Raw genomic sequence first — 24,168 nt, forward strand, 5'->3', positions numbered from 1 at the left:
TTACTTTTTTGTTGTTGTTTTTTTAATAAATGGAGGCGTTTCAGGCTTTAATGTTCAAAAAGCTCTTTATTTTTCTCATACTGTAGCACCTCTTTTCACCCTCCGTCTGAAACCAGAAGTAAATAAAGGACTCCAATGCAGCTGTTTCAGGCAGGGGGAGAGAAACTCCGGGAACACAGGGATTTTCCTTTGCAGAACATGTACATGCACTAAAACCTATAAAACACACTACAGGAGAGGGAAAACCCCAAAAGCAGATTAGGAAGGAACCCTTTAAAAATGCAAGAAAGAAGAAACACCATATATTTTGTTTTTGTCGATTTTATTTCATCAGGAAAGTTAAAAAGAAACGTAAACCTAGTGATTACATTTGTAGATTAACACTACGATTATTTTATAACAACATCGAGTACAATTTATGAATATAATCAGCAAAAGTAGAGAAACAAAAACAGCACACTTCTAATCCGATATCTTCAAAATCTACACAATTTATTTTTATAATCTCACACAGATTAATTAATTGCATGCAGTGTATTACATTGTTTAATAACCCGAGGAGGTTAAAGCCCCGATGGTGCTGCATACAACTGAAGTCAGATTAAAATGGTACACAACACACAAAACAAACATGTAGTTAATTATATCAAAAACAACTATTTCCACTTAATTCTTCATGTTAAAATGATTGTAATTGTTCTACAGAAAGTTAGTAATTATTAACCTGCACCCTCACAAATTTAGAAATATATGCTAATGAAGTGAGTGAGTGAGTGAGTGAGTGAGTGAGTGTGTGTGTGTGTGTGTGTGTGTGTGTGTGTGTGTGTGTGTGTGTGTGTGTGTGTGTGTGTGTGTGCGTGCGTGCGTGTGTGTGTGTGTGTGTGTGTGTGTGTGTGTGTGTGTGTGTGTTGTGTGTGTGTGTGTGTGTGTGTGTGTGTGTGTGTGTGTGTGTATGTGTGTGTGTGTGTGTGTGCACGTATATGTGTATGTGTTCTTAGTGAGTGCTGTATCTGGAGTTGTTCCTGGTCTCCGTTGTCTTGATCAGCAGTTTTGGAGCAGGAGAGGAGCTGTTACTGTGGTAGCCATTAGTACTTTTAGTACCTGGAGAGAAAAAGAGGGGAATTAATTAATAAATAAAATAATTAAGACAGTCTGTCTGCTGGATAAATGTGTGCATCACTTTTTAGTGTCCCCTGGTTTCCGTTGTGCTTTGAGCTTCTTGCAGCGTTTTGTATTTGCAGCTTTTAGTAAACGCTGCTCATGTTTCCTGAAGTTGCTGAAGATGTGTCTTCATTTGCATGTGTTTTTATATTGCATCGTTTTTTAAATGCGGGGCTTTTCTCCTATGGTAATGTTTTGGGTCGTTGTCGTGTGCAGTGAAATGTTATTAAGTATAATTACGACTGTGATGAAGTGCAAGTTACATTACATTACATTGCATTTAGCTGACGCTTTTATCCAAAGCGACGTACAATAAGTGCGTTCGACCAACAAAATAAAAACTTGAAGAAAACAGAATCATAAGTTGTAAGGACATGTACTTTACTTATGTATTTCCATTTATACCGAAAACAGTTAAATAATAATACAAACTTAAAAAATGGACACGTCTACACCTTCCTCAGTGTGGGGGGAGTTTGTTACTTACTGTAGTTGGTCACAGTCTGGATGTTGAGGATGGACTGATGTCCGAGTCTGCAGAAGAAGAAGAGACAGAGAGAGAGTGTTGGTGTGTGTTTTATTGTACAGAAAGACACACACACTTTATGAAACTCCTCCCACCTGTCCTCCTCGCCCTCCAGCAGCTTCCTGTAGGTGGCGATCTCAATATCCAGAGCCAGTTTCAGGTTCATCAGGTCCTGCAGGCCAAGGAGAAAACACACTTACGTCGCCATGCAGTCCTGCAGCGTTCAGACCATTGCTTTTCTCAGAGGGAACCAGGGAGATGCTACATCATCACTGCAGCACTCCATCCTTCAGATCTGCCTTCACTAGGTAGCCCACATCCTGAATAGGTCTCTCTCACCTGGTACTCCCGCAGCTGCCGGGCCATGTCCTGTTTGGCTCTCTGCAGAGCGTCCTCTAGGTCTCTGGTCCGAGCTTTGGCCTCCTTCACAGCCAGCTCTCCACGCTCCTCAGCCTCCGCCAGCTGGTTCTCCAGAGCCCCGCGCTGAGAAAACACAACAACAACACCTCAAGCATGCTGGATCTGAAGTCTCCCCAAACACATCCGTGACTGCCCTGATCTCTTAAGACACATGCATTTCCAAGCATCTGGACTATGTTGTAAATGTATTATCTTTTCAATTTACACACAGCATCTATTGCACGTCTGTTCGTCCTGAGAAGCATCCTCCTCTGTTTCTCCTCGAGGTTTCTAACATTTTTACCCATTAACCGAGGGGTTTCTCCCATTAACTGGGGGGTTTCTCCTAACTGGGGGGTTTCTCCTATTAACTGAGGGGTTTCTCCCATTAACTGAGGGGTTTCTCCCATTAACTGAGGGGTTTCTCCCATTAACTGAGGGGTATATCCTAACTGGGGGGTTTCTCCTATTAACTGGGGGGTTTCTCCCATTAACTGAGGGGTTTCTCCCATTAACTGGGGGGTTTCTCCCATTAACTGGGGGGGTTTCTCCTAACTGGGGGGTTTCTCCTATTAACTGAGGGGTTTCTCCCATTAACTGAGGGGTTTCTCCCATTAACTGAGGGGTTTATCCTAACTGGGGGGTTTCTCCTATTAACTGGGGGGTTTCTCCCATTAACTGAGGGGTTTCTCCCATTAACTGGGGGGTTTCTCCCATTAACTGGGGGGGTTCTCCTAACTGGGGGGTTTCTCCTATTAACTGAGGGGTTTCTCTCATTAACTGAGGGGTTTCTCCCATTAACTGAGAGGTTTCTCCCATTAACTGAGGGGTTTATCCTAACTGGGGGGTTTCTCTTATTAACTGGGGGGTTTCTCCCATTAACTGAGGGGTTTCTCCCATTAACTGGGGGGTTTCTCCCATTAACTGAGGGGTTTCTCCCATTAACTGAGGGGTTTATCCTAACTGGGGGGTTTCTCCTATTAACTGAGGGGTTTCTCCCATTAACTGGGGGATTTCTCCCATTAACTGAGGGGTTTCTCCCATTAACTGGGGGGTTTCTCCTATTAACTGGGGGGTTTCTCCCATTAACTGAGGGGTTTCTCCCATTAACTGAGGGGTTTATCCCATTAACTGAGGGGTTTCTCCCATTAACTGGGGGGTTTCTCCTATTAACTGGGGGGTTTCTCCCATTAACTGAGGGGTTTCTCCCATTAACTGAGGGGTTTATCCCATTAACTGAGGGGTTTCTCCCATTAACTGAGGGGTTTTTCCCATTAACTGAGGGGTTTATCCCATTAACTGAGGGGTTTCTCCTATTAACTGGGGGGTTTCTCCCATTAACTGAGGGGTTTCTCCCATTAACTGGGGGGTTTCTCCCATTAACTGAGGGGTTTCTCCCATTAACTGAGGGGTTTCTCCCATTAACTGGGGGGTTTCTCCCATTAACTGGGGGGTTTCTCCCATTAACTGAGGGGTTTATCCCATTAACTGAGGGGTTTCTCCCATTAACTGGGGGGTTTCTCCCATTAACTGAGGGGTTTCTCCCATTAACTGGGGGGTTTATCCCATTAACTGAGGGGTTTCTCCTATTAACTGGGGGGTTTCTCCCATTAACTGAGGGGTTTCTCCCATTAACTGAGGGGTTTATCCCATTAACTGAGGGGTTTCTCCTATTAACTGGGGGGTTTCTCCATTAACTGAGGGGTTTCTCCCATTAACTGAGGGGTTTCTCCCATTAACTGGGGGGTTTCTCCCATTAACTGAGGGGTTTCTCCTATTAACTGGGGGGTTTCTCCCATTAACTGGGGGGTTTCTCCATTAACTGAGGGGTTTCTCCATTAACTGAGGGGTTTCTCCTATTAACTGGGGGGTTTCTCCCATTAACTGGGGGGTTTCTCCCATTAACTGAGGGGTTTCTCCCATTAACTGAGGGGTTTATCCATTAACTGAGGGGTTTCTCCTATTAACTGGGGGGTTTCTCCATTAACTGAGGGGTTTCTCCCATTAACTGGGGGGTTTCTCCATTAACTGAGGTGTTTCTCCCATTAACTGAGGGGTTTCTCCCATTAACTGGGGGGTTTCTCCCATTAACTGGGGGGTTTCTCCCATTAACTGAGGGGTTTCTCCCATTAACTGAGGGGTTTCTCCCATTAACTGGGGGGTTTCTCCTATTAACTGGGGGGTTTCTCCCATTAACTGAGGGGTTTCTCCCATTAACTGAGGGGTTTCTCCCATTAACTGAGGGGTTTCTCCTATTAACTGAGGGGTTTCTCCCATTAACTGGGGGGTTTCTCCCATTAACTGAAGGATTTCTCCCATTAACTGAGGGGTTTCTCCCATTAACTGGGGGGTTTCTCCCATTAACTGAGGGGTTTCTCCTATTAACGGGGGGATTTCTCCTAACTGGGGTGGTTTCTCTAATTAACTGGGGGGTTTCTCCTAACTGGGAGGTTTCTCTAATTAACTGGGGGGTTTCTCCCATTAACTGGGGGTTTCTCCCATTAACTGGGGGGTTTCTCCCATTAACTGGGGGTTTCTCCCATTAACTGGGGGGTTTCTCCCATTAACTGGGGGTTTCTCCCATTAACTGGGGGGTTTCTCCCATTAACTGAGGGGTTTCTCCCATTAACTGAGGGGTTTCTCCCATTTAAATGAGGGGTTTCTCCCATTTAACTGAGGGGTTTTTATCCCATTAACTGAGGGGTTTCTCCCATTAACTGGGGGGTTTCTCCCATTAACTGAAGGATTTCTCCCATTAACTGAGGGGTTTCTCCCATTAACTGGGGGGTTTCTCCCATTAACTGAGGGGTTTCTCCTATTAACGGGGGGATTTCTCCTAACTGGGGGGTTTCTCTAATTAACTGGGGGGTTTCTCCTAACTGGGGGGTTTCTCTAATTAACTGGGGGGTTTTCTCCTAACTGGGAGGTTTCTCTAATTAACTGGGGGGTTTCTCCCATTAACTGGGGGGTTTCTCCTATTAACTGAGGGGTTTCTCCCATTAACTGAGGGGTTTCTCCCATTAACTGAGGGGTTTCTCCCATTAACTGAGGGGTTTATCCCATTAACTGAGGGGTTTCTCCTATTAACTGGGGGGTTTCTCCCATTAACTGAGGGGTTTCTCCCATTAACTGAGGGGTTTCTCCCATTAACTGAGGGGTTTCTCCCATTAACTGGGGGGTTTCTCCCATTAACTGAGGGGTTTCTCCTATTAACGGGGGGATTTCTCCTAACTGGGGGGTTTCTCTAATTAACTGGGGGGTTTCTCCTAACTGGGGGGTTTCTCTAATTAACTGGGGGGTTTCTCCTAACTGGGAGGTTTCTCTAATTAACTGGGGGGTTTCTCCCATTAACTGGGGGGTTTCTCCTATTAACTGAGGGGTTTCTCCCATTAACTGAGGGGTTTCTCCCATTAACTGGGGGGTTTCTCCCATTAACTGAGGGGTTTCTCCCATTAACTGAGGGGTTTCTCCTATTAACTGAGGGGTTTCTCCCATTAACTGAGGGGTTTCTCCCATTAACTGAGGGGTTTATCCCATTAACTGAGGGGTTTCTCCCATTAACTGGGGGGTTTCTCCCATTAACTGAAGGATTTCTCCCATTAACTGAGGGGTTTCTCCCATTAACTGGGGGGTTTCTCCCATTAACTGAGGGGTTTCTCCTATTAACGGGGGGGGATTTCTCCTAACTGGGGGGTTTCTCTAATTAACTGGGGGGTTTCTCCTAACTGGGGGGTTTCTCTAATTAACTGGGGGGTTTCTCCTAACTGGGAGGTTTCTCTAATTAACTGGGGGGTTTCTCCCATTAACTGGGGGGTTTCTCCTATTAACTGAGGGGTTTCTCCCATTAACTGGGGGGTTTCTCCCATTAACTGAGGGGTTTCTCCCATTAACTGGGGGGTTTCTCCCATTAACTGAGGGGTTTCTCCCATTAACTGAGGGGTTTCTCCTATTAACTGAGGGGTTTCTCCCATTAACTGAGGGGTTTCTCCCATTAACTGAGGGGTTTATCCCATTAACTGAGGGGTTTCTCCCATTAACTGGGGGGTTTCTCCCATTAACTGAGGGGTTTCTCCCATTAACTGAGGGGTTTCTCCCATTAACTGAGGGGTTTCTCCCATTAACTGAGGGGTTTCTCCATTAACTGGGGGGTTTCTCCCATTAACTGAGGGGTTTCTCCCATTAACTGAGGGGTTTCTCCCATTAACTGAGGGGTTTCTCCCATTAACTGGGGGGTTTCTCCTATTAACTGGGGGTTTCTCCCATTAACTGAGGGGTTTCTCCCATTAACTGAGGGGTTTCTCCTATTAACGGGGGGATTTCTCCTAACTGGGGGGTTTCTCTAATTAACTGGGGGGTTTCTCCTAACTGGGGGGTTTCTCTAATTAACTGGGGGGTTTCTCCTAACTGGGAGGTTTCTCTAATTAACTGGGGGGTTTCTCCCATTAACTGGGGGGTTTCTCCTAACTGGGAGGTTTCTCCTATTAACTGGGGGGTTTCTCCTATTAACTGGGGGGTTTCTCCTAACTGGGGGGTTTCTCTTAACTGAGGGGTTTCTCCCATTAACTGGGGGGTTTCTCCCATTAACTGGGGGGTTTCTCCTATTAACTGGGGGGTTTCTCCTATTAACTGGGGGGTTTCTCCTAACTGGGAGGTTTCTCCTATTAACTGGGGGGGTTCTCCTATTAACTGGGGGGTTTCTCTAATTAACTGGGGGGTTTCTCCTAACTGGGAGGTTTCTCCTATTAACTGGGGGGTTTCTCCTATTAACTGGGGGGTTTCTCCTAACTGGGGGGTTTCTCTTAACTGGGGGGTTTCTCTTAACTGAGGGGTTTCTCCCATTAACTGAGGGGTTTCTCCCATTAACTGAGGGATTTCTCCTAACTGAGGGGTTTCTCCTATTAACTGAAGGATTTCTCCCATTAACTGAGGGGTTTCTCCCATTAACTGGGGGGTTTCTCCCATTAACTGAGATGTTTCTCCCATTAACTGAAGGATTTCTCCCATTAACTGAGGGGTTTCTCCCATTAACTGGGGGGTTTCTCCCATTAACTGAGGGGTTTCTCCTATTAACGGGGGGATTTCTCCTAACTGGGGGGTTTCTCTAATTAACTGGGGGGTTTCTCCTAACTGGGGGGTTTCTCTAATTAACTGGGGGGTTTCTCCTAACTGGGAGGTTTCTCTAATTAACTGGGGGGTTTCTCCCATTAACTGGGGGGTTTCTCCTATTAACTGGGGGGTTTCTCCTATTAACTGGGGGGTTTCTCCTAACTGGGGGGTTTCTCTTAACTGAGGGGTTTCTCCCATTAACTGGGGGGTTTCTCCCATTAACTCGGGGGTTTCTCCTATTAACTGGGGGGTTTCTCCTATTAACTGGGGGGTTTCTCCTAACTGGGGGGTTTCTCTTAACTGAGGGGTTTCTCCCATTAACTGAGGGGTTTCTCCCATTAACTGAGGGATTTCTCCTAACTGAGGGGTTTCTCCTATTAACTGAGGGGTTTCTCCCATTAACTGAGGGGTTTCTCCCATTAACTGAGGGGTTTCTCCCATTAACTGAGGGGTTTCTCCCATTAACTGAAGGGTTTCTCCCATTAACTGAGGGGTTTCTCCCATTAACTGAGGGGTTTCTCCCATTAACTGAAGGGTTTCTCCCATTAACTGAGGGGTTTCTCCCATTAACTGAGGGGTTTCTCCCATTAACTGAGGGGTTTCTCCCATTAACTGAAGGATTTCTCCCATTAACTGAGGGGTTTCTCCCATTAACTGGGGGGTTTCTCCCATTAACTGAGGGGTTTCTCCTATTAACGGGGGGATTTCTCCTAACTGGGGGGTTTCTCTAATTAACTGGGGGGTTTCTCTAATTAACTGGGGGGTTTCTCCTAACTGGGAGGTTTCTCTAATTAACTGGGGGGTTTCTCCCATTAACTGGGGGGTTTCTCCCATTAACTGAGGGGTTTCTCCCATTAACTGAGGGGTTTCTCCCATTAACTGGGGGGTTTCTCCCATTAACTGAGGGGTTTCTCCTATTAACGGGGGGATTTCTCCTAACTGGGGGGTTTCTCTAATTAACTGGGGGGTTTCTCCTAACTGGGGGGTTTCTCTAATTAACTGGGGGGTTTCTCCTAACTGGGAGGTTTCTCTAATTAACTGGGGGGTTTCTCCCATTAACTGGGGGGTTTCTCCTATTAACTGGGGGGTTTCTCCTAACTGGGGGGTTTCTCTTAACTGAGGGGTTTCTCCCATTAACTGGGGGGTTTCTCCCATTAACTCGGGGGTTTCTCCTATTAACTGGGGGGTTTCTCCTATTAACTGGGGGGGTTTCTCCTAACTGGGGGGTTTCTCTTAACTGAGGGGTTTCTCCCATTAACTGAGGGGTTTCTCCCATTAACTGAGGGATTTCTCCTAACTGAGGGGTTTCTCCTATTAACTGAGGGGTTTCTCCCATTAACTGAGGGGTTTCTCCCATTAACTGAAGGGTTTCTCCCATTAACTGAGGGGTTTCTCCCATTAACTGAGGGGTTTCTCCCATTAACTGAAGGGTTTCTCCCATTAACTGAGGGGTTTCTCCCATTAACTGAGGGGTTTCTCCCATTAACTGAAGGGTTTCTCCCATTAACTGAGGGGTTTCTCCCATTAACTGAGGGGTTTCTCCCATTAACTGAGGGGTTTCTCCCATTAACTGAAGGATTTCTCCCATTAACTGAGGGGTTTCTCCCATTAACTGGGGGGTTTCTCCCATTAACTGAGGGGTTTCTCCTATTAACGGGGGGATTTCTCCTAACTGGGGGGTTTCTCTAATTAACTGGGGGGTTTCTCCTAACTGGGGGGTTTCTCTAATTAACTGGGGGGTTTCTCCTAACTGGGAGGTTTCTCTAATTAACTGGGGGGTTTCTCCATTAACTGGGGGGTTTCTCCCATTAACTGAGGGGTTTCTCCCATTAACTGAGGGGTTTCTCCCATTAACTGAGGGGTTTCTCCTATTAACTGGGGTGTTTCTCCCATTAACTGAGGGGTTTCTCCCATTAACTGGGGGGTTTCTCCCATTAACTGAGGGGTTTCTCCCATTAACTGGGGGGTTTCTCCCATTAACTGAGGGGTTTCTCCCATTAACTGGGGGGTTTCTCCCATTAACTGAGGGGTTTCTCCCATTAACTGAGGGGTTTCTCCTATTAACTGAGGGGTTTCTCCCATTCACTGGGGGGTTTCTCCCATTAACTGGGGGGTTTCTCCCATTAACTGAGGGGTTTCTCCCATTAACTGAGGGTTTCTCCCATTAACTGGGGGGTTTCTCCCATTAACTGAGGGGTTTCTCCCATTAACTGGGGGGTTTTCTCCCATTAACTGAGGGGTTTCTCCCATTAACTGGGGGGTTTATCCCATTAACTGAGGGGTTTCTCCCATTAACTGAGGGGTTTCTCCCATTAACTGAGGGGTTTCTCCCATTAACTGAGGGGTTTCTCCCATTAACTGAAGGGTTTTCTCCCATTAACTGAGGGGTTTCTCCCATTAACTGAGGGGTTTCTCCCATTAACTGAAGGGTTTCTCCCATTAACTGAGGGGTTTCTCCCATTAACTGAGGGGTTTCTCCCATTAACTGAGGGGTTTCTCCCATTAACTGAGGGGTTTCTCCCATTAACTGAAGGATTTCTCTCATTAACTGAGGGGTTTCTCCCATTAACTGGGGGGTTTCTCCCATTAACTGAGGGGTTTCTCCCATTAACTGGGGGGTTTCTCCCATTAACTGAGGGGTTTCTCCTATTAACGGGGGGATTTCTCCTAACTGGGGGGTTTTCTCTAATTAACTGGGGGGTTTCTCCTAACTGGGGGGTTTCTCTAATTAACTGGGGGGTTTCTCCTAACTGGGAGGTTTCTCTAATTAACTGGGGGGTTTCTCCCATTAACTGGGGGGTTTCTCCTATTAACTGGGGGGTTTCTCCTATTAACTGGGGGGTTTCTCCTAACTGGGGGGTTTCTCTTAACTGAGGGGTTTCTCCCATTAACTGGGGGGTTTCTCCCATTAACTCGGGGGTTTCTCCTATTAACTGGGGGGTTTCTCCTATTAACTGGGGGGTTTCTCCTAACTGGGGGGTTTCTCTTAACTGAGGGGTTTCTCCCATTAACTGAGGGGTTTCTCCCATTAACTGAGGGATTTCTCCTAACTGAGGGGTTTCTCCTATTAACTGAGGGGTTTCTCCCATTAACTGAGGGGTTTCTCCCATTAACTGAGGGGTTTCTTTCTTTGGAAGTTTTTCCTTCTCCGATGTGAAGGTCCAAGGACAGAGGGGTGTCATATTCATATTCTGTACAAACTGTAAAGTCCACTGAGACACATCCACTGAGCTTTATAAATAAACATTGATTGATCTCTCCATGTTCGAATCACAACTCAAAACTCACCTCTTCAGAACTGCTTTTAATCTGTAATTAATGTTGTGTTTTATATATTTTAAGTGTGTTGTTTTAATTATGTTTGAATGATTTTTCACTCTGTAAAGTGTCTTTGAGTTTCTCGAATGCTACCTTAGTGTTTCCTGGAGGTTTACCTGGGCTTTGACGGCCTCGATCTCGCTCTGCAGGCGGCTGATCAGACGGTTGATCTCGCCCACTTCTCCCTTCGAGACACGCAGCTCGTCTCCGTACTGATTCGCCTGCACCGACATCTGATCGAACTGAAGACAGAGGAACATCAGCTGCATCACTTTAAACAGAGTTGAGCATTATTAAAGACTTCCAGTGACAACAAAGTTTGGCGAACAACACATCATTTGTCCTTAAAGGTCTCCTATCATGCAGAATGCACTTTTGTATACTTAAACATGTGAAACAAAACCCTCTCCTTTCCTCTCCCAGAATCAGCAGTTCTGTAACATGGCTGAAATATAATATACTCCTTTATTGTTATCACAGGTACAATGAGATGACAAGAGCTACTCCTTTTTTTTAAGGTGCCATAAAAAAAAACTAAAAACAAACAAGAGATGTACAACATTCAGGAGAAGACAACATACAAACAACAAGCATTCATTCTTCAATATGCAGATAAAGTTAAAGTGCAGGAATATATCTGTTTAAGTACAACTATGTTTGAATGTGTATATTTTGTGTCAGTGCAAGCTGGAGTTTAGTGCAGAGGGATATGTGGGATTTTAAAATGGGCAATCTGTTTGGTATTTTGAGCAAAACACTTCATAGACATGTTTTTTATATGTATTATATATATATTTGAGAACTATAATACATGCCTACAAATAGTATAGAAGGAGACCTTTGAGATAGAAAGAAAACATAATACAACAAGTGCATTTGTAGATTTTGTGATGGAGATTCAAAGAGCAGAGTACTGGAGGCCGAGGAAGTAGAAGACCGATGTGATGTCTGACAATCTGAAGGTTTATCGAAAGGCTTTGCAAAGGAAACACAGACAATATTGATCCAAGCATCTCACAGAGAAAGTGACCACGATGATAACATGGTCTGATCGTCATGGACAAAGACACGTTGCAGATCTAAAGACGGATCTAAAGAAAACGCCACGTCGATGAATATAGATGCTTGTTCTTCAGTAAGATGCTGGTCTTGTATTCTTCTCACAGTATAGTATTGCAACTTTTACTTTAGGAGAGGATCAGAATAATGTCATCCACCTCTGATCACGTTACAAGTCTTTTTAGTTGAGCTAGTTTTTGGTTTCACTCTCAGATAACAGTTTGTCAACCCCATTGTTTGGGAGATGTGAGTTCAGAGGGTCCAAAGTATCATATCTCTGTTGAGTCTAAAACCACCAGACTCAGGGACAGTTTCATCCCACAGGCCATACGACTATTCAACACCTTTTTAGAAGAACATCCATCTGTTTGCATCTAGCAGAATATTTCTCTAACATATCATATTCCATTTACTTCTATGTTGACTCTTCTTGCACTATTTCTATTTTATTTGTATTTACTTGCCCTCTTTTATCCGCCTTATTTACTCCATGTCCTATATATTCATGTTGCTCTGTTGGAGGAGCCTGTGACTTCAGTTTGTCATTGATATCTACACTGTAGCTAAAGTACGAAAACAATAAAGCATGTTTGAGCTATATGTGGTCCAACTTGACCCACTCTGCCATGCTGCACTGCGATATGAAATACACCCGATAGGACTCATCATTGCAAACTGGACAGCCTAACTGGATGGTCCTCACTTAGAATGCGTAGGATGCAGCATTGGTTTTTATTAATGTATAAAGCCATTTTAGGAAAGCTTCCTCTGCACATATCAGAGGAACCTGGATACGGGTTCAGGTGCCTGGATACGGGTCCAGGTTCCTGGATACGGTTCCAGGTTCCTGGATACGGTTCCAGGTTCCTGGATACGGGTCCAGGTGCCTGGATACGGGTCCAGGTACCTGGATACGGTTCCAGGTTCCTGGATACGGGTCCAGGTGCCTGGATACGGGTTCAGGTGCCTGGATACGGGTCCAGGTTCCTGGATACGGGTCCAGGTTCCTGCCGTGCGGACTGAGGCTTGGAAAAGGGGTCTTTTTTAGTATGGTCCTTGTTCTTGGAATGACCTTCTATCACGCCTCAAACTGAGGGCACTTGTCTCAATAGCATGTTTTAAATTGAAGTTAACACCAGCTGCTCTTGCTTTAATAAGTAGTACCTTTCTTACTGTCCTAATGTGCTCAATGTAGGGACTGCTTTTTGTATCTTTACTTAGTTGTGTCCTCTGTATTTTATATGTCTGTGTTATGTGTACAAATGTGTAACGTTGCTGCCTTCTTGGCCAGGTCAGCAGTGTCAATGAGATTTTATCTCAATGCTTTTTGTCTGGTTTAATAAAGGTTAAATGAAATAAATATAAATAAAATACTAATTCAATTATTTAATTGTTAAACATTTATTTTCTGGCTGTTTTGCCTATTGTAAGTGTACCTTTTATTTAGTGTAATTGAAGTTAATTGAAGTAGTCACGTGCACCCCTGACTGTTAGACACAAGGACTAGACTCTTGGTCCCCCCCCCCCCCCCCCCATCAAAGGCTGCCTTTTGAACAGCAGAACATTACAGACAATTGACCTCAGATTTTCATTGTTATAACCATGTACACATGACGATAAAAGCCTTGAAACTTGTCTCTTTTATTTGGAAGGCAGTTTCGGGCACTGGGAGATTCTGTTTATAGAAACTTGAAACAGTGAAGCTGGATATCTTTTCTTGCGCGTGTTTCAGCAGTTCTTACTTTGCTCTTGTACCAGGCCTCGGCCTCCTCTCGGCTGCGGGCAGCGATCTCCTCGTACTGAGCTTTGACCTCCGATACGATCTGCTCCATGTTCAGGCTGCGGCTGTTGTCCATCTGCACCACCACTGAGGTGTCTGTGATGCTGGCCTGCAGCTCACGCAGCTCCTGGAGCACGAAACACAAGTGGTAAAAGACAGAATACGCCACAAAAGGGATATACACTGCAAAACTCAGAAGCACTTATTTGGAGCTTTAGGTTTGCAGACTCCCTTTGAGACATTTTACAATTTGTTTTCTTGCAACTCAGTAATTTAGCGTGGATATGAACAAACCCTTTTCAAAAAAGAGACAGAATATACCATCCTATATATCCAACAAGTCATGACCCAAATGTCTTTTTTAATACTATTTTATTTCTATTTGAGATGTTTACATTTTGAATTGTTTATTTCTAGTCTTTTAATTTCTCTAATATGCCTTGTCTTTTCCCAAACTAGCATCAATAAAGTACTTCTTATCTTATCTTATCTTATGTATCCCCATTTTGGGATGTGTAGGATGTTTACTTTTCAATAAATTAGATCCTTGAATTGAGGTTGAAGATACTGTTGTTTGGCCCTCCATTGAACAGGTACAAAGATATGTTAAATACAGCGTCACAGGTTTAGTACCTCCTCATACACGTTGCGCAGGAAGTTGATTTCATCAGTCAGAGATCCGACTTTATCCTCCAGATCGGCCTTCACCAGGTAGGCTGAGTCTACATCCTGAAAACACAGAAACAAACCACATATTTAACCACAGTCTGTAGCCATGACAGGCAGCTGATGGCATGCTAGGCTAATTAGCATCAAGTAAAGCTAAGGCTAATGGGAATGTCCTTTTGGAAAGACACCTGGTTTGTTTTGTTGTCTTTTATTCAGGTCAGGGTCGCAGGAGCAGAAGTCCTGTTTATTTCAGAGAATAGGAAGAAAAATGCAATATATTTCTTGAATAGAGCAAAGCGAAGTTCCCAAAGCTTTGATGGCTTTTAATTCAAGTGGGGAGGAAGGGATGGGAGATAAGCAGGACAGAAAGGAAAGTACAATGGAGAGGTTCCTCTTACACCACACCTGAGTTTCAGGAATGACTGAATGTGAGCTGACCTTCTTTAGGATCACAAAGTCGTTCTCCAGGTTGTTCCTCTTGTTAATCTCGTCCTCATATCTGGGACGGAGACACAAGTCAAATGTTATATAATGAGAAAAACACAACTCACAGTGGCTTTATTTACTACCGCAGTGGTTTGATGTAATAATAATAATAATAATGCATTGTATTTGTAGAGCGCTTTTCTAGAAACTCAAAGACACTTTACACGGTAAATAACAACATGTGTCCCCTCTTCTTCATGTCTCTTCTACATCAACATGTGTCCCCTCTTCTCCATGTCTCTTCTACATCAACATGTGTCCCCTCTTCTTCATGTCTCTTCTACATCACCATGTGTCCCCTCTTCTTCATGTCTCTTCTACATCAACATGTGTCCCCTCTTCTTCATGTCTCTTCTACATCAACATGTGTCCCCTCTTCTTCATGTCTCTTCTACATCAACATGTGTCCCCTCTTCTTCATGTCTCTTCTACATCAACATGTGTCCCCTCTTCCTCATGTCTCTTCTACATCAACATGTGTCCCCTCTTCTTCATGTCTCTTCTACATCAACATGTGTCCCCTATGTGGAAAGAGACTCCCCCCCCCCCCCCCCCCCTTATCACCTGAATCTCCTCTAGAGCTCCATTGAGTTCTTTCTAACCAAATCTCTCTCAGAGGGGCGTGGGGAGGGGCTCCTTATTTTCATCTAAAGTAACAGACACGGGTCATGGCCGTTTCTGAATCTCGAGGAAACTGGCTTCCAAGCCAATATGTCAAGGATGCTACGTCATCGAGTGCCGCCGAAGGACTGTTCAAATCTCCAGCATACTTGGAATTCCACAGAGGCTGTGTCCTTGGTTTGGGGGAATTTTCGAGGCTGCACATGGGTAGACTTTGCATCCTTAAAATCCCCACAATGCTTTGCGCACGGACCAATTTCAAAAACCCTTGCGGAGAATGGCTGAACCGACGCAGCACACATTTAAATGTAAGTATGTCGTGGCGTAGAACATGTGTTGGTAAATATGTGACTTTGTTACATTTGTTATCACCAAAAATGTGTTCCTGAAAGTAAAGCAAGTTCATAATTAGATATAGGTATTTATTTTCGGTACAGTTTATGTTGAAACCGTTAGAGAGAGTGGCACACTTGTTAGCCTGTTCCATTCTTCTTCGTTTTCCGAAGCCATGGCTTGGAAGCATACTGGCTTCGTTTCTGAAGGAAGTGACTTGGAAGTACGCGACTACCAAGCCAGCATCCTCGCGATTGAGAAACGGCCCGTTTCTCAATCGCGAGTATGCTTGCTTGGTAGCACATGTCTTCCGAGTCACTTCCTTCAGAAGCTAGGCAAGAATCCTTCCTGGCATTCGGAAAACAAAGAGTGGAACAGGCTAGCAAGTGTGCGTCATATGAGAGGCTCCGCCTTACATTTTCTGCCACAGATTTGGGGAAATTGGTCCGTGCGCAAAGCATTGTGGGGATTTGAAGGACTCGAAATTTACCCATGTGCAGCCTCGAAATTACCCCCAAACCAAGGACGCGGCCTCGGTGGAATTCCAAGTATGCTGGAGATTGGAACAGTCCTTCGGTGGCACTCGTAGCATCCTTGACATATTGTCTTGGAAGCCAGAATCCTCGAGATTGAGAAACGGCCAGAGAATCAGCACTTTTGAAACAGGGCTGAAACAGAGGGGATTTGGGTAATGCTGCAATGATCTGTTTGGTGTTTCAGCCAATCAGAGACAGGCTGTATGACACTTTTTACCCTGCTATGGACAATCTTGCACTAATGTACATATCCCAAAGATATTGAAATGACTGTTATTGATGTAGATATTGATTGTTGTGCTTTTATTTAGGTCTAATGTGTGCATATGTTTAAATGTGTCTGTTGATTGTGTATATATATACATATTTATCTTTTTTTTGTCTTCGGGAAGTGGTGGGAAACGGTATTTAGATCTCTCTCTGTACACACAAACTGAAAGACTGACGATAAAGTTGACTTTTACTTTGACTTTTAAAATATATAAAACCCATGTACTTGTGCTTGTAGTCCTCCACCAGGCCCTGCATGTTCCTCAGCTCTCCGTCCAGTTTGTCTTGTCGTTGTTGACCAGGTCCATCTGGCCGCCTCAGACCCGCCATATAGGCCTCGAACAGGGGCTCCACGTTGGAGCGGACCGCCCCCTGACCCTGCAGGAGGTCCAGCTTCGTCTCCAGCATCTTGTTCTGCTGCTCCAGGAAACGCACCTACGTTGGAGGGGTAAGAATAACAGAGGAAGAGTCTTTAAAGTATATCCAGACGATGCAGAAGGTTGGCAGCTAGTCAAATAAATACCTTTGAATAGAGGTGGGAAGTAGAGGAGTACAAATACTTCGTTAAGTACATTTTTCTGGTATCAGTACTTTACTCCACGACTTTTTACTTCTACTTCTTACATGTTGAACACTAATACCAGTACTTTCTACTTCTTACATGTTGAACTCAAATACCTGTACTTTCTACTTCTTACATGTTGAACCCAAATACCTGTACTTTCTACTTCTTACATGTTGAACCCAAATACCTGTACTTTCTACTTCTTACATGTTGAACTCAAATACCTGTACTTTCTACTTCTTACATGTTGAACACAAATACCTGTTCTTTCTACTTCTTACACGTTGAACTCAAATACCTGTACTTTCTACTTCTTACATGTTGAACCCAAATACCCTGTACTTTTCTACTTCTTACATGTTGAACCCAAATACCTGTACTTTCTACTTCTCACATGTTGAACACAAATACCTGTTTCTTTCTACTTCTTACATGTTGAACTCAAATACCTGTACTTTCTACTTCTTACATGTTGAACACAAATACCTGTTCTTTCTACTTCTTACATGTTGAACTCAAATACCTGTACTTTCTACTTCTTACATGTTGAACTCAAATACCTGTACTTTCTACTTCTTACATGTTGAACCCAAATACCTGTACTTTCTACTTCTTACATGTTGAACCCAAATACCTGTACTTTCTACTTCTTACATGTTGAACCCAAATACCTGTACTTTCTACTTCTTACATGTTGAACCCAAATACCTGTACTTTCTACTTCTCACATGGTTGAACCCAAATACCTTGTACTTTCTACTTCTCACATGTTGAACACAAATACCTGTACTTTCCTCCTTCTTACATGTTGAACTCAAATACCTGTACTTTCTACTTCTTACATGTTGAACTCAAATACTGTACTTTCTACTTCTCACATGTTGAAACACAAATACCTGTACTTTCTACTTCTTACATGTTGAACTCAAATACCTGTACTTTCTACTTCTCTCATGTTGAACTCAAATACCTGAACTTTCTACTTCTTACATGTTGAACTCAAATACCTGTACTTTCTACTTCTTACATGTTGAACTCAAATACCTGTACTTTCTACTTCTTACATGTTGAACTCAATACCTGTACTTTGTACTTCTTACATGTTGAACAACAAATACCTGTACTTTCTACTTCTCACATGTTGAACTCAAATACCTGTACTTTCTACTTCTTACATGTTGAAACCCAAATACCTGTACTTTCTACTTCTCACATGTGAACCCAAATACCTGTACTTTCTACTTCTTACATGTTGAACACAAATACCTGTACTTCTACTTCTCACATGTTGAACTCAAATACCTGTACTTTCTACTTCTCACATGTTGAACTCAAATACCTGTACTTTCTACCTTCTCACATGTTGAACTCAAATACCTGTACTTTGTACTTCTTACATGTTGAACTCAAATACCTGTACTTTCTACTTCTTACATGTGAACTCAAATACCTGTACTTTCTACTTCTCTCATTTTCCAAACAGCTGGTTCCTTTAGTCTGAATGTGTGGTTGGTGCGTGATCATTATTCTTTAGAGTCATTGCGTGCCTATTGATTTGAACACGATCCGTGTATCCATCATTTCCTGGTCTTCTCTAAAGAAGAGGGACCAATGGAAACGTTGTCATGTTGACGTTGTTCAGCAGCGTTGTCATCTCTTCTGAAAATATTTTGTGTTTACTAAAATGTTTTAGGTAACCCCTTTTCAAAATGTTTTTAGTTTTTCTGGAATACTTTGTGAAACATTGTTTCAGTTTCTGAAATAACTCTGAACAGTTTTTGTGAAATGTTATGTTTTGACCTTCAGGGCCACCGTAGAATACTGTTTTTTCACTGTGAGCTAGGACCAATCACGAACATCATCATCTCATCTTGACCTCCAGACATCCGGAGCCTCCTCACATAAAGCCTCTCAGAGCAGAGGATGGACAAACCAAACATTCCTCATGACAAATCACTTCCTCCTCAGCAGATAATAACACATTACATAAAAATGTTTTGGTAGCTGCAGAATGAGATCCGTCTTCAGAGGTAAAACTGTCATCGTTCCAGCATCTCAACACCGGCCTGTATTCTGCTCAGCTCGTGTTTCCCGCCTGCAGCCGGGTATATCCAACACCCTTTTATCCCTCCTGCCTTCGAAACAAAGCCTGTGTTGTGTTCGGAGGAGAATGATCTCTCCCTCGGAGAAACAACCGCTATCATCCGGTTACAACAACTCAAAGGACGGAAATGGGACAGATAGCTTAAAGGGACCTATCATGCAAAATGCACTTTTTGATGTCTTGTATACATAAGATGTGTCCCTGGTGTCTCGGGGAACTCAAGCAGCGTCAGAAAACAAACCCTCTCTTTTCCTCCTTACCCAAATCTCTAAAAAACGGGGAACAACGGAGCTGATCCAGATTTTAGTTATATCTGAATGTGGACCCCACGGCCCAATCAGAAACGTTGCTATCAGAAACAATGCCCGACTGTTTTGGACGTAATATGGTCGGTGTTTACATTAGCATCGCTAACACTCAGAGCTAACCTGTACTGGAGAGCATGTGTGTGAAGAAGCAGGAAGTAGAAAGGAGCTCACCTTGTGGTATAACCGGCAAGAGGGAAAGCCTTTGAGCTCCAGACTGTTTCAGAGAGAATCCTTGATAATGGTTTCTCCCATTAACTGGGGGGTTTCTCCCATTAACTGGGGGTTTCTCCCATTAACTGGGGGGTTTCTCCATTAACTGGGGGTTTCTCCCATTAACTGGGGGTTTCTCCCATTAACTGAGGGGTTTCTCCCATTAACTGAGGGGTTTCTCCTATTAACTGAGGGGTTTCTCCCATTCACTGGGGGTTTCTCCCATTAACTGGGGGGTTTCTCCCATTAACTGAGGGGTTTCTCCCATTAACTGAGGGGTTTCTCCCATTAACTGGGGGGTTTCTCCCATTAACTGAGGGGTTTCTCCCATTAACTGGGGGGTTTCTCCCATTAACTGAGGGGTTTCTCCCATTAACTGGGGGGTTTATCCCATTAACTGAGGGGTTTCTCCCATTAACTGAGGGGTTTCTCCCATTAACTGAGGGGTTTCTCCCATTAACTGAGGGGTTTCTCCATTAACTGAGGGTTTCTCCATTAACTGAGGGGTTTCTCCCATTAACTGAGGGGTTTCTCCCATTAACTGAAGGGTTTCTCCCATTAACTGAGGGGTTTCTCCCATTAACTGAGGGGTTTCTCCCATTAACTGAGGGGTTTCTCCCATTAACTGAGGGGTTTCTCCCATTAACTGAAGGATTTCTCTCATTAACTGAGGGGTTTCTCCCATTAACTGGGGGGTTTCTCCCATTAACTGAGGGGTTTCTCCCATTAACTGGGGGGTTTCTCCCATTAACTGAGGGGTTTCTCCTATTAACTGGGGATTTCTCCCACTAACTGGGGGGTTTCTCTACTAACTGGGGGGTTTCTCCACTAACTGGGGGGTTTCTCTAATTAACTGGGGGGTTTCTCCTAACTGGGAGGTTTCTCTAATTAACTGGGGGGTTTCTCCCATTAACTGGGGGGTTTCTCCTGTTAACTGGGGGGTTTCTCCTGTTAACTGGGGGGTTTCTCCTCGTTAACTGGGGGGTTTCTCCCGTTAACTAGGGGGTTTCTCCCGTTAACTGGGGGGTTTCTCCCATTAACTGGGGGGTTTCTCCTATTAACTGGGGGGTTTCTCCTATTAACTGGGGGGTTTCTCCTAACTGGGGGGTTTCTCTTAACTGAGGGGTTTCTCCCATTAACTGAGGGGTTTCTCCCATTAACTGAGGGATTTCTCCTAACTGAGGGGTTTCTCCTATTAACTGAGGGGTTTCTCCCATTAACTGAGGGGTTTCTCCCATTAACTGAGGGGTTTCTTTCTTTGGAAGTTTTTCCTTCTCCGATGTGAAGGTCCAAGGACAGAGGGGTGTCATATTCATATTCTGTACAAACTGTAAAGTCCACTGAGACACATCCACTGAGCTTTATAAATAAACATTGATTGATCTCTCCATGTTCGAATCACAACTCAAAACTCACCTCTTCAGAACTGCTTTTAATCTGTAATTAATGTTGTGTTTTATATATTTTAAGTGTGTTGTTTTAATTATGTTTGAATGATTTTTCACTCTTGTAAAGTTGTCTTTGAGTTTCTCGAATGCTACCTAGTGTTTCCTGGAGGTTACCTGGGCTTTGACGGCCTCGAATCTCGCTCTGCAGGCGGCTGATCAGACGGTTGATCGCGCCCACTTCTCCCTTCGAGACACGCAGCTCGTCTCCGTACTGATTCGCCTGCACCGACATCTGATCGAACTGAAGACAGAGAACATCAGCTGCATCACTTTAAACAGAGTGAGCATTATAAAGACTTCCAGTGACAAACAAAGTTTGGCGAACAACACATCATTTGTCCTTAAAGGTCTCCTATCATGCAGAATGCACTTTTGTATACTTAACATGTGAAACAAAACCCTCTCCTTTCCTCTCCCAGAATCAGCAGTTCTGTAACATGGCTGAAATATAATATACTCCTTTATTGTTATCACAGGTACAATGAGATGACAAGAGCTACTCCTTTTTTTTAAGGTGCCATAAAAAAAAACTAAAAACAACAAGAGATGTACAACATTCAGGAGCAGACAACATACAAACAACAAGCATTCATTCTTCAATATGCAGATAAAGTTAAAGTGCAGGAATATATCTGTTTAAGTACAACTATGTTTGAATGTGTATATTTTGTGTCAGTGCAAGCTGGAGTTAGTGCAGAGGGATATGTGGGATTTTAAAATGGGCAATCTGTTTGGTATTTTGAGCAAAACACTTCATAGACATGTTTTTTATATGTATTATATATATATTTGAGAACTATAATACATGCCTAAAATAGTATAGAAGGAGACCCTTTGAGATAGAAAGAAACATAATACAACAAGTGCATTTGTAGATTTTGTGATGGAGATTCAAAGAGCAGAGTACTGGAGGCCGAGGAAGAGTAGAAGACCGATGTGATGTCTGACAATCTGAAGGTTTATCGAAAGGCTTTGCAAAGGAAACACAGACAATATTGATCCAAGCATCTCACAGAGAAAGTGACCACGATGATAACATGGTCTGATCGTCATGGACAAAGACACGTTGCAGATCTAAAGACGGATCTAAAGAAAACGCCACGTCGATGAATATAGATGCTTGTTCTTCAGTAAGATGCTGGTCTTGTATTCTTCTCACAGTATAGTATTGCAACTTTACTTTAGGAGAGATCAGAATAATGTCATCCACCTCTGATCACGTTACAAGTCTTTTTAGTTGAGCTAGTTTTTGGTTTCACTCTCAGATAACAGTTTGTCAACCCCATTGTTTGGGAGATGTGAGTTCAGAGGGTCCAAAGTATCATATCTCTGTGAGTCTAAAACCACCAGACTCAGGACAGTTTCATCCCACAGGCCATACGACTATTCAACACCTTTTTAGAAGAACATCCATCTGTTTGCATCTAGCAGAATATTTCTCTAACATATCATATTCCATTTACTTCTATGTTGACTCTTCTTGCACTATTTCTATTTTATTTGTATTTACTTGCCCTCTTTTATCCGCCTTATTTACTCCATGTCCTATATATTCATGTTGCTCTGTTGGAGGAGCCTGTGACTTCAGTTTGTCATTGATATCTACACTGTAGCTAAAGTACGAAAACAATAAAGCATGTTTGAGCTATATGTGGTCCAACTTGAACCCACTCTGCCATGCTGCACTGCGATATGAAATACACCCGATAGGACTCATCATTGCAAACTGGACAGCCTAACTGGATGGTCCTCACTTAGAATGCGTAGGATGCAGCATTGGTTTTTATTAATGTATAAAGCCATTTTAGGAAAGCTTCCTCTGCACATATCAGAGGAACCTGGATACGGGTTCAGGTGCCTGGATACGGGTCCAGGTTCCTGGATACGGTTCCAGGTTCCTGGATACGGTTCCAGGTTCCTGGATACGGGTCCAGGTGCCTGGATACGGGTCCAGGTACCTGGATACGGTTCCAGGTTCCTGGATACGGGTCCAGGTGCCTGGATACGGGTTCAGGTGCCTGGATACGGGTCCAGGTACCTGGATACGGGTCCAGGTTCACTGCCGTGCGGACTGAGGCTTGGAAAAGGGGTCTTTTTTAGTATGGTCCTTGTTCTTGGAATGACCTTCTATCACGCCTCAAACTGAGGGCACTTGTCTCAATAGCATGTTTAAATTGAAGTTAACACCAGCTGCTCTTGCTTTAATAAGTAGTACCTTTCTTACTGTCCTAATGTGCTCAATGTAGGGACTGCTTTTTGTATCTTTACTTAGTTGTGTCCTCTGTATTTTATATGTCTGTGTTATGTGTACAAATGTGTAACGTTGCTGCCTTCTTGGCCAGGTCAGCAGTGTCAATGAGATTTTATCTCAATGCTTTTTGTCTGGTTTAATAAGGTTAAATGAAATAAATATAAATAAAATACTAATTCAATTATTTAATTGTTAAACATTTATTTTCTGGCTGTTTTGCCTATTGTAAGTGTACCTTTTATTTAGTGTAATTGAAGTTAATTGAAGTAGTCACGTGCACCCCTGACTGTTAGACACAAGGACTAGACTCTTGGTCCCCCCCCCCCCCCCCCCCCCCCATCAAAGGCTGCCTTTTGAACAGCAGAACATTACAGACAATTGACCTCAGATTTTCATTGTTATAACCATGTACACATGACGATAAAAGCCTTGAAACTTGTCTCTTTTATTTGGAAGGCAGTTTCGGGCACTGGGAGATTCTGTTTATAGAAACTTGAAACAGTGAAGCTGGATATCTTTTCTTGCGCGTGTTTCAGCAGTTCTTACTTTGCTCTTGTACCAGGCCTCGGCCTCCTCTCGGCTGCGGGCAGCGATCTCCTCGTACTGAGCTTTGACCTCCGATACGATCTGCTCCATGTTCAGGCTGCGGCTGTTGTCCATCTGCACCACCACTGAGGTGTCTGTGATGCTGGCCTGCAGCTCACGCAGCTCCTGGAGCACGAAACACAAGTGGTAAAAGACAGAATACGCCACAAAAGGGATATACACTGCAAAACTCAGAAGCACTTATTTGGAGCTTTAGGTTTGCAGACTCCCTTTGAGACATTTTACAATTTGTTTTCTTGCAACTCAGTAATTTAGCGTGGATATGAACAAACCCTTTTCAAAAAAGAGACAGAATATACCATCCTATATATCCAACAAGTCATGACCCAAATGTCTTTTTTAATACTATTTTATTTCTATTTGAGATGTTTACATTTTGAATTGTTTATTTCTAGTCTTTTAATTTCTCTAA

General features: G+C 43.5%; 1 protein-coding gene across 1 annotated transcript in view; it reads right to left on the reverse strand.

The window, feature by feature from the left end:
- Positions 1–994: 994 nt before the first annotated feature.
- LOC117446576 (intermediate filament protein ON3) overlaps positions 995–24,168 on the reverse strand; it is a 34,033-nt gene continuing 10,859 nt past the window's right edge. Inside the window, exons 5-10 of the mRNA XM_034082846.1 lie at positions 23,697–23,861; positions 10,627–10,752; positions 2,027–2,170; positions 1,783–1,859; positions 1,649–1,695; positions 995–1,101 (exon numbers count right to left, since the gene is read on the reverse strand). Coding sequence (XP_033938737.1) covers positions 995–1,101; positions 1,649–1,695; positions 1,783–1,859; positions 2,027–2,170; positions 10,627–10,752; positions 23,697–23,861 — 666 coding nt within the window. The remainder of the gene's footprint in view (positions 1,102–1,648; positions 1,696–1,782; positions 1,860–2,026; positions 2,171–10,626; positions 10,753–23,696; positions 23,862–24,168) is intronic.

This window comes from Pseudochaenichthys georgianus, chromosome 5 (genome assembly GCF_902827115.2).
Source record: "Pseudochaenichthys georgianus chromosome 5, fPseGeo1.2, whole genome shotgun sequence".
NCBI lineage: Eukaryota > Metazoa > Chordata > Actinopteri > Perciformes > Channichthyidae > Pseudochaenichthys > Pseudochaenichthys georgianus.